Source organism: Nicotiana tomentosiformis, chromosome 9, assembly GCF_000390325.3.
Source record: "Nicotiana tomentosiformis chromosome 9, ASM39032v3, whole genome shotgun sequence".
NCBI lineage: Eukaryota > Viridiplantae > Streptophyta > Magnoliopsida > Solanales > Solanaceae > Nicotiana > Nicotiana tomentosiformis.
Genome location: NC_090820.1, coordinates 86,697,021 through 86,720,416, shown reverse-complemented (window position 1 = coordinate 86,720,416; position 23,396 = coordinate 86,697,021). Strand labels below are relative to the sequence as shown.

Sequence of the window (23,396 nt, the reverse complement as noted above, 5' to 3'; positions counted from 1 at the left end):
TGTTTACATTGATGCTTGTAACAATTCTGCTCATTCTAGCGAGTGTCAAGTTTGTTGTGGTTGATGGTGATGGAACTACAGCAAGTGAGAAGAAGAAGAAGAAGAACCTCTTTAATTATTCCAGAAGATTTCGACATGAATATATATGCTTCTCCTCAATCTCAAAATCTTAATACCAGCTGGGAAGACGAGATGTATCCCATCAGGACCAAATCCTTTGCATAACAGGTAGAGATTAAATATTGACACTGTCAAAAGTTAGAAAGTTATTGAACCCTAGTATATTTTGGGTCAAATCAGATATGGGAATTGTTCATTGTTTGTACTAAGAAACTATAGTATATGAAACTCTCCTATGGATGATGAGCTTTTCAGGGTTCTGTATAGTTTAAAATCGGTTCGTATTAAACACTCGAATAGTAGAGCGACACGTGGAACCGGAGACAGACGGAAAGCGAGGCAAGTAGAAACCAAGACCGGGGACAACAGCTTCGTTTGGCACAAGGCAGACCCCGGAGGGAACATTGCTAACGAAGATAAACAAATGTTTGCCACCCGATTACATTTAATGAAAAATATTCTTCATTATTAAATACCAATCCGTTACAGAGAATTTTAGCATTCATAACCTTGTTCTTTAGGTGTAGCTATAAATAGTGACTTCAGCAACCATTGTAACACACGAAATTTCTAACAGACTAATACTACACATTGTTCTAAACTCAATAATACTTTATTTTCTGTCTTTTTATATTCTTATTGTTGTCTTCGGAAGCCTTGCTCCCGAAGCCAAGCTATTTGCTGTCTTATCTCGATTTCAACGCTAAGTTTTGCATTTTATTTAAGTTATTTATTATTTTGGGATCAAATCGATTTGTTTATCTATAAACCACGTTACAAATTTAACCGTACCATTTTACGGGTTCATTGCCTCTTCTTTTTTCGTGTTTACTAGCGAAGTCCCTTACAATTTGTTTATTTGGCCATCTAACTTATCAATACTAGAAGTCTCTTTACTCCATCTTTTTCCCTGAAAATGCAGCTTTCGTTTTCCTTTTAATTGGTGACGCTATTTCAATATTGTTCATGACAACTTAGATTGAAACCGGAAAATGAAGTTTCACTCCTGTGAATTGGAAAATATCTAGGGTACCGCATTGAGAATGAATGTAACCATAGCAACTAACAGCAGCAGCAATAACAAGTTATCAGATAACAGTCTGTTATTTTTAATTTACTTAACCAATGGGATCTATCGAAAATTTTCCAACTATGGGTGTGTTTGGTACGAAGGAAAATATTTTTCAATTTTTTCATGTTTGGTTGGTTTAAATATTTTGAAAAATATTTTCCTTATTAACTTATTTTTCTTCGATTGGAGGAAAATGTTTTCCTTATCAGGAGAAGGGAAAATATTTTTCAAAACTCCTTCTCAACCTTCCCACCTTATTCCCCATCCTCACCAACCCACCCCACACCCCACACCCACCCATCTAACCCAACCCCATGCCTACCCACCTCACCCCCTCTCTTAGAAAAGGCTTTTGTTTTTTCAAATTTTAATTTTTTTTTCGTCACCACCCACCCTACTAACCCCCCTCCCCGCAAAAAAAGAAATTTTTTTCTTTTTGTAATTTCAAATTTTTGTTTTTTCGTTTTTCTGCACCACCCACTTTTGTAATTTTAAATTTTCGTTTTTTCGTTTTTCTGCACCACCCACCGCCGCACAATTTTTTTTTTTTACTTTTTATTTTGTAATTTCAAATTTCTGTTTTTTCGTTTTTCTGCACTCACACCTCCCCACTCCCCGCACCTCCCCCGAAAAAAATATGTTTTTTATATATTTTCAATTTTAGTTTTTTCATCTTCCGGTTTACATGTTCGAAATTTTACAAGTTTCAAAGTTATAAGTTCGGAGGTTTATGTGTTTGGAAGTTTACGCGTACCAAACACCAAAAAATGAATAAGATTACTACTTATTTTCTTGAAAAATATTTTCCACGGAAAACATTTTCCGTTATACCAAACACACCCTATGTCCATATATCGGTTATTCTTCACAGAATATGTTCCGTTGATTTTTTGTTGGATATCCTAATTCTGTCGGTTTTGTCCCTCGGAAAAATATACGTGGTTTTCGTAGCCAGTTGTAGTAGTATACCATTAGCACCACAACTACTACAATAGTGGTAGCGGTGGTAATAGGGATGTCAAACGGTGCGGTACGGTTGCGGGGCAAACCCGCATAAACTCGTGAAGATTTCAACCCGCTCCGCATCACATAATTTGTTGTTTTCAACCCACCCCGCCCCGCTTAATTTTTATTATTATTTTCTTTTTGAATGAATTTGATAGTAAAAATTAAGATTCATAAACTTCTTTTTCAATTTTTCTGAAATAGTATTAATTTAATTTAAACCCAAATCCTATACAAGCACCTCCCTAACAAAACCAAGGTGACAGTGTCTTGCAGTTGTTACTTGTTACCATATCAAGCCTTGGTTTATCTTTTTTTTTCACTAATTGTTTGCAATTTAGGAAGACTTTTCTAAATTAATGAGTTTTCTGTTTAAGTTTTTGTCTTTTTTAATTACAATTGCTATAAGCTTGGTTGTTTTAACATTATTATTCCTGCTGTTATGAGTCGTTTGAAAGTTGAAACTTCAATCCCCAAATCATCAAGAAAGGAAAAGTACAAATAGCTCTTACTCCATCTTATTTATAAAGGTGAGAAACCATGTAATCTAATAAGTAAAATAATATATAGTACAACACTAGTAGACTGTTATAAGCAGCGTCAATGTAAAATTTTGAATTAGTATATGTTTCTTGGCCAAACCCGCAGCCATACCCGCGTCCTCCCTGCAAGTTTATTTTAAAAAAAAAATTCAATCCGTCCCGCCCTACATTGCATCCACACCGCCCTGCACCTGCACCCGCACCGTTCCATTGCCATCCCTAGGTGGTAATAAGTTGTAGGAGAAGGAGTAATGATACATAAATATATACATTGGCAGCGTAAAATAACTTTCGCCTTGTCAATATATTTGAACATGTTGTAACAGGTAATATACCTTATTTTTTAGGTTACTAATCTCCATTTTTTAGTAAAGATCACCTGCAATTATCTTTTAAGCGAGCTTATTAGTGTAAAAAAAATTACATTGTCCACGTAGAAGTTAAATTCTAAATATAATAATTTCTTTGTTAAATACAGTTTCAAGGATTTATTTGTCATATATATTTGGGCATGCGGAGGAGAGTTATAGTTAGATGACTAGTGTGGGAGCTCCTGTGTTTTGTCGGTTTGAGTGTTGGAGCTCTTTGAATGTTCTTTTGCAGTGTCTTATTTGAGTACTAAGAACTGTTCTTCAAGTTTCCCTTTTTACATGAAAAGCATAAAATAGCAATTGTATATTAATCTATTCGTAAGGATTTTTAAATTGGTAAATCACAAGTTTTTCACTGGCAGGAATAAAAAATACCAATAAATAAGTACTGACAAGAGAATAGATATTTGAATGTCGGATCTATGTTCATATTCTAGCAATTTTTAATGATGTGTTTAGTTGGAATGATAACTTTGAACTGTAAAATCTACGGAAAGATAGGGAATGGAACAATAGCAGCGACAGTAACCGAAATTGAATAATTAAAATGATCATTGTAGAGTCTTGTTCAATAAAATGTTCTATATAAATAACACAAATTAAAATGAATTATTAGTAAAGTTTTAAGAGCGATCTAATTGATAATTTAGAGGAGGTGACTACTTGTAATGTAAGAGTTGGAGGCAGGCAAATTTAGCTCGTAACATGCACATGCTAAATTTGGCGTATACAGCTAACAAAAAGACTGGGGATTCTAGTACAACAATATATTTATATTATGTGAAATCACGAGTCTGCATTAAGATTTTGAAGAAGAAATAATATATTAGAAACTTACTGCCCTTCAGATGCAATACATATTCTGATGTAACGACCATAACATTCTCTCATATCTATGGCCAGGCATTTATAGGAATAGGAACTACAACTTGTCAAATAAACTTGTAAATGTACAATGATGGAGTTTTGACGATGATAAAATTGAAAATATCAAAAAAAGCAGTTTCACCTATAGCTGTCCAACGGGACGGGCCGGGATAGAATTTTACTAGGACAGGAAGGGACCGGGCCTATCCAAACGGGACAACCCGCTAGGCCCATCTCGTCCCACCAACAAACGGGACGGGACATGGGCCTTTTTAAAAAAAAATTAAATTTAAATATTTAAGCACTAAAGTTGGCAACAATTATCTTTTTTATAGATAGCAAAAGTTATTTTTTTAAAGTTGGCAATGACTAATTTTTTAAAGTTTGCAACGGCTAGTTCTTTTTACCTTTTTAATGAACTTAAAACTTAATAAATTATACAAAAACTAAGTAAAAAATTATAAAATATTAAAACAAAAGATTTGTAGCTAAATATTTTAGTAATTATAATAGACTTGTAGTTTATTTAATATAATCTCAAACTATTAAGTAACTAAGCAAGAATTCATAAAATAAAATTAAAAAAATTCAAGCCTAAAGCCTTTACTACTATCATAATAGACTAGTCTTTGTAAAGTTTCATGATTTAGTGGTTCTTTCGGATTAATATCATAATATATAAGGGTTTGGATAAAGGAAGTTTCATCAATATGAGTCATTTCGTCTATATACATTTTCTAACTCTAGGAAGAAAATTAGGATTACTACTACAACTAGCACCTTTACTACTTTTTTTTAAATGGGTTGAGCTTGCCAAATACTTTGTAGGAGCCATAATTTAAATACGAAAAGTAAACACAAAAATTAAACCCTTAAAGTTAATACAAAAATTAAACACTAAAATGATACGCAAAAACTAAATATAAAAATTAGGATATGGAACGAGTGCATGATGATCAAATATTGAAACGTGAAGAAATTACCTAAAAACTTGCTCCAAATTCAAATTAATTTGAAGCTTAAAACTTGCTCCAAAAATTTGCCCAATACTTGAAACGTAGTTATTTATGAGAAAATTGAGAGAAGAATATAGATAGAATATAAGAGATTAGAGAGAAAATGATAGATTTGTGGGGAAAAAATGAAGAAGGATGTGGGATTTTTATAGTTAAAAATAAGGCCAAAATATAATTTAATAAACTTAGGGGTTGAATTAAAAGTTTGGGAGGGTAGGGGTGTTTGGGGGCATTTTTGGGGCCAAAATATAATTTAATAAATTTAGGGGTTGAAATAAAAGTTTGGGAGGGTAGGAGTGTTTGGGGCCATTTTTGGCCATATATAGTTTTTACTAACGGCTATTTTTGAAAAATTAGTCATTGATCAACGGTTCTTTCATTTTTTTTTTTAAACAAAAACTCGCGGGCTGCCGAGCCGGGACGGGTCGAGACCGGGCCCTTATCGGGCCGGCCCACCGGGACGAAATGTGTGGCTCGTCCCATCCGTTGACCCTTTAATCCCATATCCCATCCTCCTATACTTTTGCGGGACGGGACCGAGACCCCTAGTTTTGCGCTTTCACCAAACAGACTTGTGTCTTTTTGGGGTCTAGGGGAAAAATTTACGACACCCCGCAGTTACTTCTCCACCCAGTATATAATCAAAGATATATACAGAGATGTAACAACCGAAATTGTTAACTGATAAAGAGACAAGTACATGTCACAACAAGTCGAAAACTTACACACAAATTTTAGGAAAAGGAGAACACAAAGGTACTACTATCCCTTAGATGCCAAAGCTCACTTCAGCTCGACAATCCAACCCATCTTATCCTCTGATAGTCCCATTTGTAGGCTAGTAAGAGCAGAATATAATTGTTGTGATACACGACCAACCCCATCACTTCCATATGTTACCCTGCAAAAATGTAAACGAGCAAGTCTTTAATCAAAACCTTCCAAACCTAGATATTTTTTTCCTTCTAAAGTCAGCATAGATATCCACACGTGTTAGTGTAGTTTGTGATTGGAAAGAGAAGAAAAGGCAAGTGTAAATTTTAAATAAAAAGATGATGGTTGAAGGTACTGTCAAAAAGTTGCATGTTCCAACAGTCGTGTTTTAAGGTATTATGAAATTACCTTTCACCTCCAAAACCTAGTTGAAGTCAGAAATTAATTCTCTCATTAATATTCTGAAAAACTCAAATTGTGTCACTGGGGAAAATTCAAGTTTTGCTGAACTTGGATTTCATTTTGGCTTAAATCCTTCTGAACATAGATTACTCTATCAAAGCCATTGCCCATTAGTTTTCTATTTCTCCCAAGTTTATTTTCCCAACAATACGAACATTCGCATTAGTATTCATGTATTGAAAAGGATATGTTCATGGCCGTCTCACTCGCTGCAGCAGGAGGGAAACAAAACTAAAAAGATAATACACTGAAAATGGTTATATTAATAATGATGTTAATCCATTCTAATTTATGTATATACCTTTTGCCCATGCGAGTAATGCTGCCCACAGGAGATACAACCACTGCAGTTCCTGTGCAGAACACTTCATCAGCACCAAGCAATTCGTCCACAGATACATGCCGTTCTTCAACCTACATTAAAATACTATGGTGTTAGAATAATAGTCCTGTCATGCATGAAGCATTTAGTGACTGGCTCTGCCAAGTGAACTACTTGCAGAAAATAAAGGAAGTTCCCATTCTTTCCCAAATTCATTTGGTTTTTTTAAAGATAGATCCAATCCCAAATTCAATTGTTTAATGGTAAGGTAAAGTCCATCATTATGTCACGAACCTAATCATCAAAACGTCCTTGCTACAAATTTGACTCACTGTGGGAAGAACTGAATTTGTTCTTCCAGCCCGATGACCAACATATATGCCATAGTTATTGAAGTTCAATTCTATCACTCAATAGTTCTGTCTAGGTGATTTAAGCAATGGAGAAACATTGCCCTTGTTGCATAAATTAGAGATTGTAAGCCAAACTTTTCACAGCTAACACTAGAAAACAACTCTTGGTTACGTATGTCCGCAATAGGGGTGTCAAATATGGCCCAAAGATTGATGACGCGCCCAACTCGCCCAGAATTGCATGGGTTGGGCACAAGATGAATTAGAAGTGGGCTGTGTCTGGGAAGTGTCGAATAGCACCCAAAAAAAAAAAAGAAATCCAGCAAAGAAGAAAAGGAAGAAATTTCATGGGAAGTGTCGAATAGTACCAAAAACAACATGCACCTAAGATGTTACAGAGACAAATAAATGATTAATATACTGACAATTTCTTATTTTTCGGAGGAATTGAATGGTAGGAAAAAGGAAACAAAAAGAGAAAAGGAATATGAAATGAAAAAGGAAAAGAAAAACATAAGGAAATGAAAGAAGAGAAAAGTAAAGAGATGAAAAAGCACAATTTGAAATTGTCAAAGACAGAATGCTGATACGGTAAGTCTTTACCATACTGGTATTCTTTCCAAAACTTCATTTTTTTCATGTCCTTTTTATTTATTTATTTTAATTTTTTTCCTTTACTTCTTTTCTTTCCTCTTTTTTCTTTAGGTGCAGTAGGCGTAAAACCAATTTACTAACGGAAAGAAATCAAAAGGTTATATTATTTCCTTTTTCTTTTCTTTTTTTACAACTCATATTTTCCTCTCTTTTTTGTTGCTATAACTCATATTTTCTTCCTTTTTTTGGATTTCATGAAAGTTGACTTGTGTCTTCCAGAACAGAACTGTTGTGATTTGGTGAAATTTGTTGATGCAGTGAATTTCTGGGTCTTGCTTTTCCTCCTAGAACTCCATTATTCTTATTGCACAGTTGCCTATTCTGTAGCATTTTAAGGAAGATCATGAATACCACAATTCAGCTTACAACAGAAAAAATGGAGTTTATTCTTAATGATGTGTGTTACTAACTTAATATGGAGTTTATTCTAAATGATGTGTGTTACTAACTTAATATGGAGTTTATTCTGAACGATGTGGACTTGATAAAGCGATGATAATGTCCTGCGACCTTGATGGCTACATGTACTTGGTATGCGTTTTTCTTATTCAGAAAAATCTGTCATTCTTAAATAAAGGGACAATTATATCTGATTTTCATGTGTCATTATCCAGGTAATTAAGAAAAACAGAACCACTTTGCCATCAACTACATTTTTCATCGGCCCGATACCATTCCTTCTACTGCAAGCAGTCCATAACTAACTTTTTTTCTTAATTCCTTGTCATGTTGGAAAATGTTTTATGACTTTATAGATGTAAGTCTTTATTCCGAATCCTGAACCTTTGTATTGTAGCTCTACACAGGTCATGGGCATATACACACTTGATGAAAGAGAAGGACAATGAAAATCCGAAATGGTCGTGCTATCTCTTCCCATGCATTTTTGGTCATGAGGCTGCTGATTATGTACTTTCGTGATCTTTCAATTGGAAGTTTTAGCTTCCTTTATGCTAAATAAGACCATTTGTTTAAAGACCTTTCTCTTGGCACACGAGAATCAAAAATTAAGCCGAGGGTCTATCGGAAACAACCTCTCTACCCTCACAAGGTAGGGGTAAGGCCTGCGTACACACTACCCTCCCCAGACCCCACTTGTGGGATTACTATGGGTTTGTTGTTGTTGTAGTAGAAAGTGTTGGTGAAGATGTGACTGAGGTCCAGGCAGAATGCAAGCTTAATTTGAAGGAGTTTTGATAGATGTTAACAAAAATCATATTTCAATTGGGAGTTGACAAGTCATGCTTATGTTTCAAGCTTTGTTTTATCATTTGGAGCTAAAACAGTAATGAGAACAAGGGATTCTCATACAAGCTGACATTTATAAAAAGCCTAGGGATAAAATGGAAACAAATGAAAAAGAGATGAAGATGAATTCTGGAAAATGATTAGCATATTTTTCTTGCTGTACCTTGAAAATTGAAGGCTGCCTTGTGGACATCTGGAGTGAGTTATAGGTGGGAAATTGCTCTAGAAACGTATTTTCTTTTCAAATTAATTAACTGATTTGTTTTTGTTTGATTTCGAATGGTAGAATTGTTGGAGGTATCTAATTCAACATCCAGATTTCCATGTGTTCTTTTACATTTCATTAAGGGCCTAAAGTTATTTCTGTTACGATCTCCTTCCGAATTTTGTTATATTCTTAGTCGGATTTAGTGTAACGATCTTCTTTTTTGTTCTTCGTAGACTTCAAATTGTACAAATGTTCTAATACTCTTTTGATAAACAATTTTCTTTCTAAAATTTTGCATGAATCTATCTATAACCACGAGAATGCTACAGTATTTAATGTATACTATTTTCGAGGCTTACAAACTCTGACTTTATAATTTATTGCTGTTTTATTCATCTATTTAAAAATTGAGTGATTATTACAAATGGAGAAGGTGGAGGTCTTGAATTAGACAATTAATTAACAAATAATGAAGTTACATAACATCCACGCATTGATCAAGTAGTCGATGAAGATAATATGTCTATGTGTATGTGTATTTGACTATTTGATCAAGTTATGCCAAGGAAAAAAAAAACGTTCTTCTCCAAATTCATGCAAGCACACTTAATTGGTTAGAAAAAGTTTATTTTCTTTTTTAAAGGTATGATATTAATTATTTAGCAATTATTTTTAAAAGATTGATTAGTTTGCTTTTAAAATCACAAAGCTTTTTCTAGGATTCTTGTGGGTAAAAGGTTTCTCTGGCTTACTTTTTCTTTTTTGCAAATAAAAAATATATACTATCTTGTTCATTTATATTTGGCTATTGCACAGGGGTACCTCAAGGGGAAGGCTAGTAAAGTGTTTGCTTCCCCAAAATTTCTCGACCCCAAAAAATTTTAGTAGTGGATTTTATGATTTTATTTTCACTTAGACACTATTGAAGTTTGTAAAAAAGAAAAATAAAAGTATAAAAATCTTTAGAAAAAAAAGAAAGAAAGACTGTCTACTTTTTACTAGTAGAAATATTTCAGAATTTTGAGTTAAACTACTCAAATCTTCACATTAGAAATAAAGTTTTTTACAATAACATCTAAGGTAGTATATTGCAAACACATGGTTAACATCATATTAACTTGAATTATTTCCTACCGATATAAGTAATATTATCTGAAAAGGGAAAGAAAACATTAACAGCATATGTGTATATATACTCTATTGAAAAGATTAAGGTCTTTTATTAAAAGAATTCTTAGGCAGGAGATTTAGAAAAAAGGATGCAGGGGCAGATAAATTGGTTGTCCCAGTGTATTGTTATTGTTAATATTAACCGTAATTGCCAAATTACCCATTTTACTGATATATACACCCAATTCGCATTTTAGGATCTAAATTCTTTCTTTTGGGGTTTTTACATAAAAATTAAGTTTACATTATAATCAAATTTTAAATAATTATGAGCTATATCAGTATAAATCAAAATTACAAATATAAAGACGATATCTATAATTAAAGGGGAAGGTGAAGATCTTAAATTGCTTGATGTGATAAAGTGTAGGACAATCCCATGGGGCCTGTGGTTGATTTGATGATAGTAAACACTACACTCTGGACTCAGTGTGGCCACAATTTAGTATGTGGTGGTGGTCAAACAATTTATATAACACTTTGTGGCAAATTTTTTTTAATTTCGTTGTCCATAGATTTGTTATTCATGCGTTTAATTATTAGTCTTTGACTACACATACATATTAGTATCATTTCTCCATCTACGTCTTTCACATTAAAGCCCACGCTTTATTTGCGCTTTGCGTTTAAAGCCCCAATAGACCTTAGAGCGTTTTGCACTTTTCGCCTTTGATAACACGGTAATGACTATGCATTAGTGGGATTCTAACGTAAATAGTCTTTTCATCTAGTATTTTTTTTCTTTTCTTTCTCAAATATAAAAACGGTAACACTCTTACTATTTTCCTTTCTTTTTTTTTTTAGAAAATGAAAGTCAAGGAAATTTATCATTATAAAAAATGTTCCACAAAAATATAAATAAACTTGACCATTCAAAGTCTATCCTTTGATTTACATAATGATTGGACGCCAACAAATATGTTTATTACAATAATTCCATATGTTTAAATTCCATATAATTTATTTATTGCAATATTTCACCACTCCCGCCACTTGAGCCACTCACTTGCAATGAAAAGGTAAAGGTTGTTCAACATAATATGCATAATGTTTTTAGAGAGTACTTGAAATGTCCAATTTCTGGTGTTAATATGGTGGGAAGTAGTAGTGGTAGATGTGATATTGAATGGTGAATGAAATAGATGAGTTTGATATTTTTGAAAGTCCATTTCAAAAATACAACTAAATTTTACCTTGGAAGAGCCCGTATTGGTTCGCAAAGGAAATGAAGATCTAGATGTGCTTAAGTTTTGGAAGGATAATAAGATCAAATAACCGGAATTCTCACTGATTGCATGTGATTTGTTAAGTATTCATATCACTATTGTTGCATCCGAGTTTGTTTTCAGCATTGGAGGTCGTGTCAATGATAAATATAGAGTTCTATTTTACCTTAGAATACAGAAGCTAAGTTGTGTTCACGAGATTGGCTTTATGGTCATCAAGGTAAAATATTATCATATGGAATTTGTTTTATAAAATCATTCTTGTAGCTTGACAATTTTTCTTTAATATGTATGCATATAGCTACAGTTCATTTTGAAGAGGAAGATCATTGCAATAGACGTGCAGAAAATTGCTGCCAAAACTTTCAGTTAGCTTGGTGATATCTGCAGGTTTTCGTTCTTCTAACCTTCCGCAGATACATTAGCAGCTAAGTTAGACATTAGACAATACTTGTGGTTTTTTGTCGGAGTTCGGGAAGAAATGGTCATTATTTGTTTTTAATTGGGCGAACGAGTTTTTATCCTCTTGGAGAATAGTTGTCCTCACTACAAGGCCTTTGTTTTTCTGTTTCTTTCTCCGTAAATGACTTGCCAGTGACAATTGGAATTGATTTTCATAGTATTGGTATAACCTTTTGTGCACACTCCATTGTTATTTTCCTCTAGTTTGTTTGTATCGGACATGGATTGTTTATTTGATTAGTTTGCTTGTTATCCTTAGATTGTGATTATAGAACTTCCATACATTTGTGTAGTTAATGAATCCTATAGATGATGACCCAATGACCCAAAGAGATAAGAATTCAATGAAGTTGGATGGGTTCTTGATCAATCTTTCTTGCCATTAATTGGTTTTACTTGTAGGTAATGTTGATTAAGCTGATAATGTGTGCAGGCATGCTGCGACGATTGGTTCTTTATGGAGTATTTGTGGATATCTTGACCGGTGCAAGCCGGCATGCTGCGACGATTGGTTCTTTATGGAGTATTTGTGGATATCTTGACCGGTGCAAGCCTGTTGTTTCTATTGGAATGTAGAAGGAGCAATTAGTTTTCTCTAATGGATTTTCTTAAAGTTTTATCATGGCAGAATAGCCTCGTAGACACTTGTACTTGTTCGTGTTTGTCATCCCGGTCCCTATACTCAAAGAAGATTCATTTAGACACTTATAGTTGTTCAAAATCAATGTTTTAAACCCCTCTGATCATTGACCAAGTCTATGTGACCACTTAATTGTTGAACTGGACAAAATCGTGTATTTCACGCGTATAAGGAGCGTGAACATAAAATATTTATGATTAAAATAAGCAAAAAAGAAAAAGAAAAATGCAAAAAATCAAATTTCTCTTAAGTTCTGCCGCCCACCAAGGAACCCCCCCCCCCCCTCTTTTCTCTATCTCTCTCCCTTCTTCACGTTACTCCTCTTCCCCCATTTTAACCCCAAACCCACAGCAACAGAACCCTTCCCACCATATCTTCATCCAAACAATGACATCCTTCGTCGCCATAAAACCAAAACATCTACCAGATTTGCAGCAACGTTTGGGGAATTTTTTTTCTCACATCCTCATTCCCCTACTTTGGAAAATAGGCTTTGCAAAGAAATGAAATAGAAATAGTGAAAGAAGATCGCCGGTGAAACCTATTTTCTAGTTTTCCTGTAATGAAATTTCAAAAGGTTTTTGGTGATGTTGGTCTTTCGGGTGGTCATTTTTGATGGCCGGTTCTTCTTTTGGTGGTTGATTGGTGATGCTATGGTGGAGTGTTGGTTGTGAAGAAGCTTTGTAGGTGAAGGATGATCGAAGAGGGGTCGCACGCGGTGGTGGTTAGGAGATATTTAAGATTTGTGGTTAAATACAACGAATTTGAATGGTAAATGTGCGGGGAATAATGGAGAATAAAAATGGTGAGGGAGGAGGAAGGTGGAATAAGAAAAAAGAAAATGAACAATTTTAAAATAATGTGAAAAATAAATTAATAATGATGTGTAACAGAAAACTTGACGTGGCCACTGATGCGTCATCCATGTCAGAGATTTGAAGAACACGCAAGGTGAGAGGGGTTTAAAATATTGGCTTAGAACAACTATAAGTGTCTAGATGAAACTTTATTGAGTATAGGGACCGGGATGTCAACGCCAACAAATACAAGTGTCTGCCAGGCTATTCTGCCTTTCATCATCACATGAGGTTTAGGTTCATAGGGAGGAGTTAGATTTGTCAACGAAGGTGATAGATTAGTTTCTAACATAGCTTATGCAAACTTGGGATTCTATTTTGTTGGTTCATTGTTGCTAAGAACTGTGTGTGTGCTGCAAGAAAATTGTTTGGAAGTATATCTTGGTTCTACGAATTGCAATTTTAGTGCTTATAACAATGGTCTTGAAATGCTTGAGCATGGGAGTGATATGCAAAAAGATTTTTGTAATTAGGCTGATTTTGAGCCTTTCACGTAGTTTTGTGTACCATCTTTGGTACTTCTTTTATTGAAAATCTTTATTTTGTCAAAAACTGATTGAAGCATACCTATTAAGCTGGCAGTTGATATGTTGTTAACACTATTTGGGCTGATCCATTATTGGAGTTTTATATTACTGGAAGATAATTACATTACAAAGTTTAAATGTGAGGCCTGATCTAGATCATTGAACTTGATATCTGTTGTATTTTAAGTGGGTCAAATTGGGCAGTCATGACCCAACCCGCTTTTTAGCCCATTTTAGCCCAATTAATTTTATTTATTAATTCAACCCATTTTGACCCGCTTAATTTCAGCCCAACCTGCCCGTTTGACACCCCTAATCCGCAACATCTTTGTTGCTCATCCACTGAAAATGTAAAACCCATAATTATCTTCATTTAACTAAGTCAATCTTATATGCTAAGATTGGGTAAGCACAATATTCATTTCTTCTGAGTCTTCTAGACTGGTGTTCATTACAAATATGACGAACATCATCTTTACGTCTTCCTTAGTTCAGTTACAGGGTCTATATATTCTTATATACCAAGGCTCTCAAATAATTCAACTTTAGAAGAAAAAAGAAAGGAACTCCAAATGCTTGCACCGTAATGAAACACAAAAAGTAAGTATTCATACCATTACGCGATGGCAAGTAGGATTAGTACTCAAGCATGTTTATGTAAAGGCAAACAGGGGTACCTGGAATCCTTGGCTTACAGCTACATCAATTATGCTCTTTCGTGTAATACCAGGAAGAATGGTTCCTTCAATTGCAGGAGTTGTTATCAGATTGCCCTGAGAAAATAGTATTTAAAAGAAATAGTTGCCTTCATCAATATGATAATGTGTAAAGAAGTTTGTGCAGAGAATTTAAAGTATCCATGTAGGACAAATGCACTGTTTGACAAAAACTTGGTGAATCTTAATAACTGTACTCCTCTCTAGGCTAGCAACAATTTATATTTTTTTACCCACCATATTCTTAACATGCACAGATAAAATTGACGTAGTATTATACCTTCACAATGAAAACATTACAAGAGGAAACCTCCTCTAGATATCTTTTGTTTACACTATCAAGGTACAGAACATCAGAGTAGCCTTTTGCTTTAGCAGCACTCTGTGCCTTCAGAACCTGCATTTGAAAACCCAAAGATGAAAATGAAATTGTCAACAATTGCAGATTTGACTTTAAATACTCAATAAAAGCAACATGTCTCAATCCCAAGCTTGTTTGGATCAGCTATATGAATCCTCAATACCCGTTTTGGTCCATTTAGACTCATTTCATTCCAGAACTATAAGTTAGGTATCAGATAATTAGAAGCGCAAATCATTTTTGCTACTCATGATCCCGCTCCCCTTTAAAGTTAGGTATTTCCAGGAAATAATATGATTCTAAAACTACAACCGCTTGTAGTCACATTAAGTGTAACACAAGAGTGAAAGTCTCAAAGTATCGAGGAATAAGATAGACCACTCTAGGTCAGTTTACGTTAGATACTTCCATAGAATAACATGATTATAAAACTATAACCCACCTTGGAAAATATCAAGTGTAACCAAGATATAGGATAGACCACTCCATGTCAGTTGCACAAGAATGCAGAATTTGAATTAATGACTTCATATGCTTGTTAGATGGAATTTAGAAGTTCAAGGAGAAAGCAGAATGCAGAGGACTTTATCATATTCAAGGAAGAACAAAGGCTGAGGATGGTGTCAAAAAGGATAAAGCATGCTAAGTGGGACCTCATGAATTATCATTTTCAATCCCCAAGAAGAAAATGGAACTAACTCAGGCTCCAATTAAGGCTTTCAGCATGATAAACTTTGTGTTACATAAAGAGAAATCTGAAATAAGCTAAATTTCCATAAACCTAGCTTACTGCAGCATAATTTCCTATAGTCTTGACTCCTCCAGTTCCGCCAGGAGTTGCACGGTGCATTTCTGTCTCAATTACTAAATTTATTGGTGCCATACCTTCCTGCCAAGAAAGTAAAATGAAGTGACCATAGAGAGGGACCAACTCATATCATGACTATTGGAACACAAACATGGGATTTTACAACAAAATATGCCATGCTCACTCGAAGTGTGAGAATTAACAATAGGCCTACATCTTGCTATCGTTTCTATATTCCTTACTGACACCGTAATATTTTTCCCTTAAAGTAGTAAGAAGATTGTGAGAAAGTGTATCATAACTCGTTAACTTTGTTATGTTCCTTCAGATTTTAACTTAATACATCAGCTGTAGTTGACAGTCCCGACATTTGCTACAACCATCAACATCAAGGACTTAAATTCATACAAACTTGAACATTTCAAAATTTAGTCAAAAGAAAATCCGGATCTAATGAATATTGTGATATCATTCAAATTAAAACTTCATAAAACGGCATCTTACATCTAATTCCAATCCATTCTCATGTTACTCAATCAGCAACTCAAACTTTCCTATAATAACAACAACAAACCCAGTGTAATCCCACAAAACTTTCCTATAATATGAAGTGTAATAAACAAAACAACAGCAGAAACTACTACATATATAATTTGTGCTCCACAGCCCCCACCCCCACCCCCCTCTTCCTCGGGGCAATACTTTTAAATGTATATTTGAGAAGAAGATTGGTTTTGGAGGAAGGAAGGAGGGAAATAATCAACCTGTTATCTCTGTGACACCAGTAATATCATGGATCATGATGAACTTAAACACTCATCTATTCAGACAATTTAGCAGTAAGACTTCCTCATTTATAGGCTTTGAATTTTAGGAGTGAAGCATAATTTATAAAATAGACCACAATGATATATCCTTTTACATCTCCAATAGGAACGAATATTGACAGAAGTTTTATCAGGGTAATCTACGGGAAATGATACTTCACAATCAGAAGGGTGAATTCATCATTTTGTTTTCTGCAAAATCTGTAGTTTGCTGTACAAGTTTTGAAACATCTCGCAAAGATGGACGTAGTCCTTGAACGGAAAAATTAACTTGATGGGTAATCTCGTACATAGCGAAGAAAATATGTAACAAAATTTTGCAAAACAGGAAAGGTTCTTGGTACATGCATCCAATGAAGGCAATAAACCAAATAAGCGCAAAGTCAAATAGATTTGGATTTGAAGTTCTCTCAAGTAAAAGGTGCATGCACCCTTAGCATCTACGTTAAGCTATTCTTTTTACCAATTATTAACACTTTCAAGGACTGATATAATAAGAGAAAAACTGAAAGAAGCAGTTGTGAACCCAAACGAAAAGTTACAGTCGAAGCCTGGGGTGTGATCCAACCAACTGCCAGTACACCAGTAATAAGCTTTCTTAATTAGCATCTGATAGGAATTCAAAAAAGAAAAAGAAATTTAAACTCCACTCTGCTATTCATACTGCCACACGTCCACACATCTCTACTCATGCCATTTCAAGTTACTCTCTTTTTCACTTAAACATTTTATGCAGCAACGCTTGCTACTATATATACATATATGCACACCAAACAGGGGATAATACTAAGAAGTAGGGTAAAAATCTCCACATACATCCTTTTTACAGAAACATTCAAACTGATGAACATGGTTTAATTACACTTCAAGCATCTAAAGCCTATAAAATTCAACTTTTAAGTAGTCAATTGCCACAACTTATGACAATATAAAAGGTGAAGGAAAGACCAAAAGGAGAAGAAATCCAGATGTGCGATGCCTATGCATCAAAAAAGAAGACACATGTAAGTCAAGGATGCTGAAAAAAGTACCTTAAAATAGTTTCCCACAGGTGATACATAAATCAGAAATGTGTACTCAGGAGCTGGAGCAACACCAAGAACAGCTCCACTCCCCATAAGCAGTGGTCTTATATATAATGAACCTTTACCTGGAGGAGGAATCTGAAGTAAGGAATTGAAGTCAGGACAGAAATCTCCCAATAACAGGATTTCACACTAAGATTGAAGTGACTCATTTACCCATCTTTCATTTGCTAAAACAGTGGCTTTTACTGCTTCCACAAATTGTTCAACAGATGGTGAAGGCATGCATATACGTTCTGCTCCCATCTTCATGCGCAGAGCATTTTCTTCGGGTCGAAACAGCAATATATTACCATCATGTCTTTTATAGGCTTTTAAACCTTCAAACAGTCCCTGTCGATATTTCTAAAAGCATTTTAAGTAACGTTTGACAGATGAAAATATAACACTAGTCATGAAAATGAATAACATAAGCAATGTATTTAAGATTAAGAAAAAGGTTGCTTGGAGTGAAAATCAAGACCAAGACAAGGTGCAAAACAGACCTGTCCATAATTTAATATCCCAGCAGATGGGCTCAACTCAATGTTCCCAAAACGTTGTAGCTCACCCTTAGAAAAGTTTTCATCTCGAGAACATTTCATGATATACATATAATCAGTAGGCGTAATGCTAAAGCCAAGGTTGTCCCAATCGATGTTGGCTAATTCAGGTGTTGCGCTGTTTTTATAAAGAAAACACACCTTTTATCAGTTGGTCTACAAGCAAGAAAACAAGAAAGGCACCAGATCTCTATTTTTTTTCTCTATCTTTTTTTTGTGATCAAACAAGCAAGGCACTTGATAGACTGCCTGAAAATAAAAGATTGTAAAATTACAGCTAAATGTGTTGATGTATCAATGTTAGTAGGCTCTACTTTTATGTTTTTGTTGTTAGAATTGATGTATTTTGAAGTGTGGTTGCATTGAATGAAGGCCGGTTCAAAGGCGGGGAGATTTAACCACCTCACCTTCTCAAGGTTAGTAAGTAATATCTTCAGTATCTGCAATGATTAGCCAATGATCCAATGAGGCTGTTGAGGTTAAAGTTCAGGCCCCTAAAATAAATAGGTCTTAGGCCCAATAAAGGCATATTCCTCTCCAAGCTTATGTTGGTTATGCGTCACTAGTTCGTGACAATGTGAGTATTTGTTTCTTTAGTTGATAGTGCATATACCTAAGTTGCTCGGACTCTTCACTTTCAGTGCCGCACCCGTGTCGACACGACGTGGGTGTGGGTGTGGGTATGGGTGTGGGATCCGTGTCGGATCTGGTCAACCGATTTTGGGTACTTTGACCAAAATCAACGGAGAAATTTGGGATAGATACAATGATTTTTGAAAACAAATCAAAAGCTAGGGTGATATGGAAGAAAATGGAATACCTTGTATATATAAATTTCTATGTCAGTCCTTTTTCTTTTATCTCCTTCTAAAATTCTACTCTTGTTCAATATTTTCTCCTTCTCGGAATACCTTGTAAGTTCTCCACATAGTGTCTCATAATTTAGACATAACTTTATAACTCTATTTTTAAATAATTGAATTATTTTTAGCTGAATCCCCGCACCCGTATCCGTACCTGGATCCGTACCCCCGAATCTTTAAATTTAGATCATGAAGGATCTGACCTCTAGATCCGCACCCGTATCGGACACCCGCACCCGAGTCCGAGCAACTTAGGCATATACTACACTATTCTTTTGCCCCAAAAGAGAAAGAAAAGTAGTGATTATTCCATGATGCGCAAGACATTTTGTACTTCCTCTTTTTCTTATTCAGATATTTTCCAAGCAAAGCAACATATAACATACTTTGAGTCTGTCTCCCAAAATAAATAGTTGCATCTCTAGGAAATTTAGCTTATTCAGGATGTGCAATTTTTTTTTCTTTTTTAGGTATGGTAAACCCAACCCTCCGAACCTTCCTTCCAAGAATCAAAAGTGGTCCTTTTCCACTTTGCTCCATTAGCGACTTGAACTCCCAGCGTCGTAGTTGGAGGTCCTCCCTTATGCAGTCGCGCCACCTTATATACCAATAAGGAAAATAGCATATTTATGTAATTTAGCTTATTCTCGTTCCTCACACTATAGCTACCTAAATTCAGCTCATTTCATCTTCATGTGCTATTTTCGGGGGGGGGGATAGGGCCAGTTACGCACTAATAAAAAAACGAAATTAGGATAAGGTCTCATTTGTTTTTATTAAGATTAAGAAGTCTTAGGACTGAGAAGTAAACTGACTCCAACATTCATTTCCATTTTGTTTTTAAGCCTATTGGCCGACATTGGCATTAAAACTTAATGAAGTCATTCACATATACCTACTTTCTTTATTCATTTACTAATACTTACGGTTGAAAAAGAACCGGACTTTGTTTTTATTAAGATTAAGACGTCTGAATCTGAATAAACATCTGAATATTAATATGTGCATTAAGATTAAAACGTCTGAATCTAAATACACATCTGAATATTAAGATGTTGTATTAAGATCTGAATATTGAATAATTAAGACTGTTTGTTTTCTCTACATCTGAATGTGTAAAATTTGTCTTTATTTAAAAATTAATAAGTATAAATTAAAATCAAATAGTACTAATTATTCTAATACTATATTAATAAAATATTTTTAAAAAATTATATGGCGGTTGGTGGTAATGAGGGCTAACATTGATGGTTGTGGGTGCTGACTGAGTAGTGGCTGGTGGTGGCGTTGGTTGATAGTGGTGATTAAAGGTAGTAGATGATGGATAACAATAGTAGTTAACGCTGGTGGTTGATAGTGGTGGTGACTGATAACAGTGATGTGATATATATTGGTGGTTGATAGTGGTGATTAGTGATTGTTGTGGTAATGGAGGTTGGTGGTGATGGTTGTAAATGATGGCTAGTGGTAGTAACAACTGACATTCGTGTTTGGTAACAGTGGTGATTGTCTGAGGATAGTGGTAATGGGTGGTGGGTCGTGGGTGGTGATAGTCTATAATGATGGGGGACATCGATAACAATGGTGTTAGTGATTAGCGGTGAAAATGTAGGAGTAATAATAAAATATCAATTTTACATAAATTCTTGAATGTATAACATCTTAATGATATTAAGACTTTGTTACAAATCTTAATCACTAAGATCTATTTAGACCCATTAAGTGGTTGTAAAATTGAAAAAAACAAGCAGACTTAATGATTAAGATTCAGATCTAAAAAACAAACGCACTTAATAACTGAGATCTGAATGATTAAGATTCAGACCTCCATTAAGTGCAAACAAATGAGGCCTTAGTGTAATTTAGGTTATTTTGGTTCTGTGAAAGATAGCCATCTATTTCAGATATTGACATCTTTATTTACTAATCACAAAGCATATGTGTGATTAAGCTTTGCCGGCCACAACTAGTTTAGAATTGAACAATAGTTGATTGATTCATGTAACTTAGTTCATTCTAGTTGCACAATAGCCACCTTAATTAAGGAAATTTCGAAAGAAACGAACTCACAAACAAGACCTTAAAGTTATCACTTTTTAAAGAGAGTAGTTTCACGGCACCCAAGGGCGTGGCCTAGTGGCGTATGAAGTGAGAGAAAAATCATTAAGTCTCAGGTTCAAATTCTAGCGGAGGCAAAAAATAGTACTCCCTCCGTTCCAATTTATGTGAACCTGTTTGATTGGGCACGGAGTTTAAGAAAAAATAAAAACTTTTGGGACTTGTGGTCCTAAAAAATTCAAAAAGGGCCCCAGAGTATTTGTGTGGTAATAAAAGCTTCTCATTAAGGGTAGAATTGTAAGTTTAGACAAAATTGTTTCTAAATTTAGAAAGGGGTCATTCTTTTTGGAACGGACCAAAAAGGAAATAGGTTCACATAAACTGGAACGGAGGTAGTAGGTGAATTCTTTTTATCTGCCTAAGCCTTAGCCGCCAAAGTTACCCAATACTTATGTTGGTTAGAGGTAACAGGTAATCGATGAAATAGGAGGTACGTCTAAGCTGAACTAGACACCACCGTCATAAAAAAAAAAAATGAGAGTACTTTCATTAAAAATAGCCGAGATGCCACGATGGACTTTCTTAGCTCATTACACATATTGTAATATGAGAGTATTTGTTGCTGATATCTATATAATTATAATTACTTTTAACAATAAAAAAAAATGATTATTTTTATTTTATTTTATTTTTTGACAATTGACTGGTTTTGAATATACTCAAAATTAACAAAATAGCAATCCAAATGTACAAATCAAAACAATAAAGAAGGGAAATAGATTTTCGGAGCGGGACGTTTAAATTGTAAAACAAAAGCAGCAAAAGATTAAAAAGAGAACTCCTGAAAAACTAAAAAGATAAAGAAAAAATTACCTTGCAGGAGAGGCAACCTGAAGAGCACTCCCATTGTTTTGGGAGCTATTACTACTATAAGAAGCAAAATGTGACTGCTTCCGAAGCTGAAAACAAAAAATTAACCAAAATCAACACATACATGCACAGATTTACATAAGGATTTAAGTTATAAGTTAAAAGAGTTTGAGTTATACACATTGTAACATATCTTATTTTCAAAATTACAAATTCCACATTTTAAGGAACTTTGAGTGTAAAGAAAAATTTATACTCAAGTTAACTTAAACTCAAAATTTATAACTTGAACTCAAAGTACACAAATTTAACAAATACAAGCACTATATAGCAACGACATTTCGAATTGAAAGTAAAGTAGCTAATAAGAGTGAAAAAAGGACATTAGAGGAGCGGAGAAAAAATTAACCTTTAAAGGGAGAAGAGAAAAATGGCGGTTGTCGATGAAGGAATTAGAAGGAGGGAGTAGCTTAATAGCGGTTCGTGATGGGACGAGAAGGTGATTACAACTGGGTTGCGGATGAAGCCCTAAGAATGCGCCGCCGTTCTCCATTGATCTGTTCTTCTGGAGTAGCTTCCTGTGCTTGAGACTTTGACCAGTTGCGTTTGTTTCAGCAATTTAAACGTTTTGAGTATATCTCCACGTATTCGGGAAATTATATGTTCTCACTACCAAAGGTGGCTAACAGGCCGGGTTGGCCCGTTCCGGACCGGATCAGACCGGCCCGGTGTATTGCGGTCGGATAGGGGCGGGCTATTGAAAGTCACACCAAGTTGTAATCGGTTACGTTAGTTTATCCAAATTATTATTTTTTTGGTATTTGATCGTTGGCAACGGTCACCTCCGTTGCCCAACGGCCTGATTTGCAAAATAGCTCTTTTGGGGCTTTTTTTTAAAATAGTAACACCTTTATTATTTATTAATGTAACCCTTTGAAAAATTATAAATAGACACTCCCCCTCTTTGTTTTTTCACTTATCTCTCAATTCTCAAATCTCAAATTCTCAATTGTCATTCTCATTCCTCTCCTAAATTGCTATCAACTATTTGGCTCTCATTTTTTTTTTGAATTCTATTTGTGGTGTTATTTGAACTTTGAAGAATTGAACCTTAAAAAAGTTGGAGTAGTAACGACTAACGAGCAAGTTCATTTGTGGTAATGTCGGAGTTACGAAATCAAGACTTCAAAATTCATCAAGTGTTCAATTTATTGCGTAATTCGGTATAGTCGTTTCAACCTTTTCTCTTAATTAATTTTTTATTTGCATATTTAATTTTTATTAGTTTTAAATTTTAGTAGCTAAATTTTCACAATATGTTTAATGCTGCAAAATAAATTTATAATAGGGTTGCTAATCGGGGTAATTAGAAAAATAGAAGAAAAAAGTGCTACTTCAACTTCTGGTAGTAATATAAATGACTTAACAAA

At 34.5% G+C, this 23,396-nt stretch overlaps 1 protein-coding gene and 1 long non-coding RNA gene across 3 annotated transcripts in view; one reads left to right on the top strand and one right to left on the bottom strand.

Moving 5' to 3' along the window:
• LOC104112747 (branched-chain amino acid aminotransferase 2, chloroplastic-like) overlaps positions 1-22,674 on the bottom strand; it is a 178,243-nt gene extending 155,569 nt beyond the window's left edge. Inside the window, exons 1-10 of one of the 2 annotated variants that reach the window (XR_011410996.1) lie at positions 22,376-22,674; positions 21,970-22,055; positions 18,119-18,293; positions 17,790-17,966; positions 17,580-17,711; positions 15,704-15,802; positions 14,833-14,949; positions 14,514-14,609; positions 6,471-6,583; positions 5,721-5,894 (exon numbers count right to left, since the gene is read on the bottom strand). Coding sequence is in view for 1 of the 2 variants with exons in the window: in XM_009622757.4 (XP_009621052.1) it covers positions 5,777-5,894; positions 6,471-6,583; positions 14,514-14,609; positions 14,833-14,949; positions 15,704-15,802; positions 17,580-17,711; positions 17,790-17,966; positions 18,119-18,293; positions 21,970-22,055; positions 22,376-22,519 (1,257 nt within the window). In the remaining variant the exon portion in view is untranslated. Of the gene's footprint in view, positions 1-5,653; positions 5,895-6,470; positions 6,584-14,513; positions 14,610-14,832; positions 14,950-15,703; positions 15,803-17,579; positions 17,712-17,789; positions 17,967-18,118; positions 18,294-21,969; positions 22,056-22,375 lie in introns of those variants that run through there. The other variant, XM_009622757.4, reaches the window with a different exon arrangement.
• LOC117280670 (uncharacterized) lies at positions 11,482-12,566 on the top strand. Its single transcript, XR_004511232.2, has 3 exons — positions 11,482-11,570; positions 11,652-11,740; positions 12,246-12,566. It is a non-coding gene; the product is annotated as an uncharacterized lncRNA (long non-coding RNA).
• Positions 22,675-23,396: the final 722 nt, after the last annotated feature.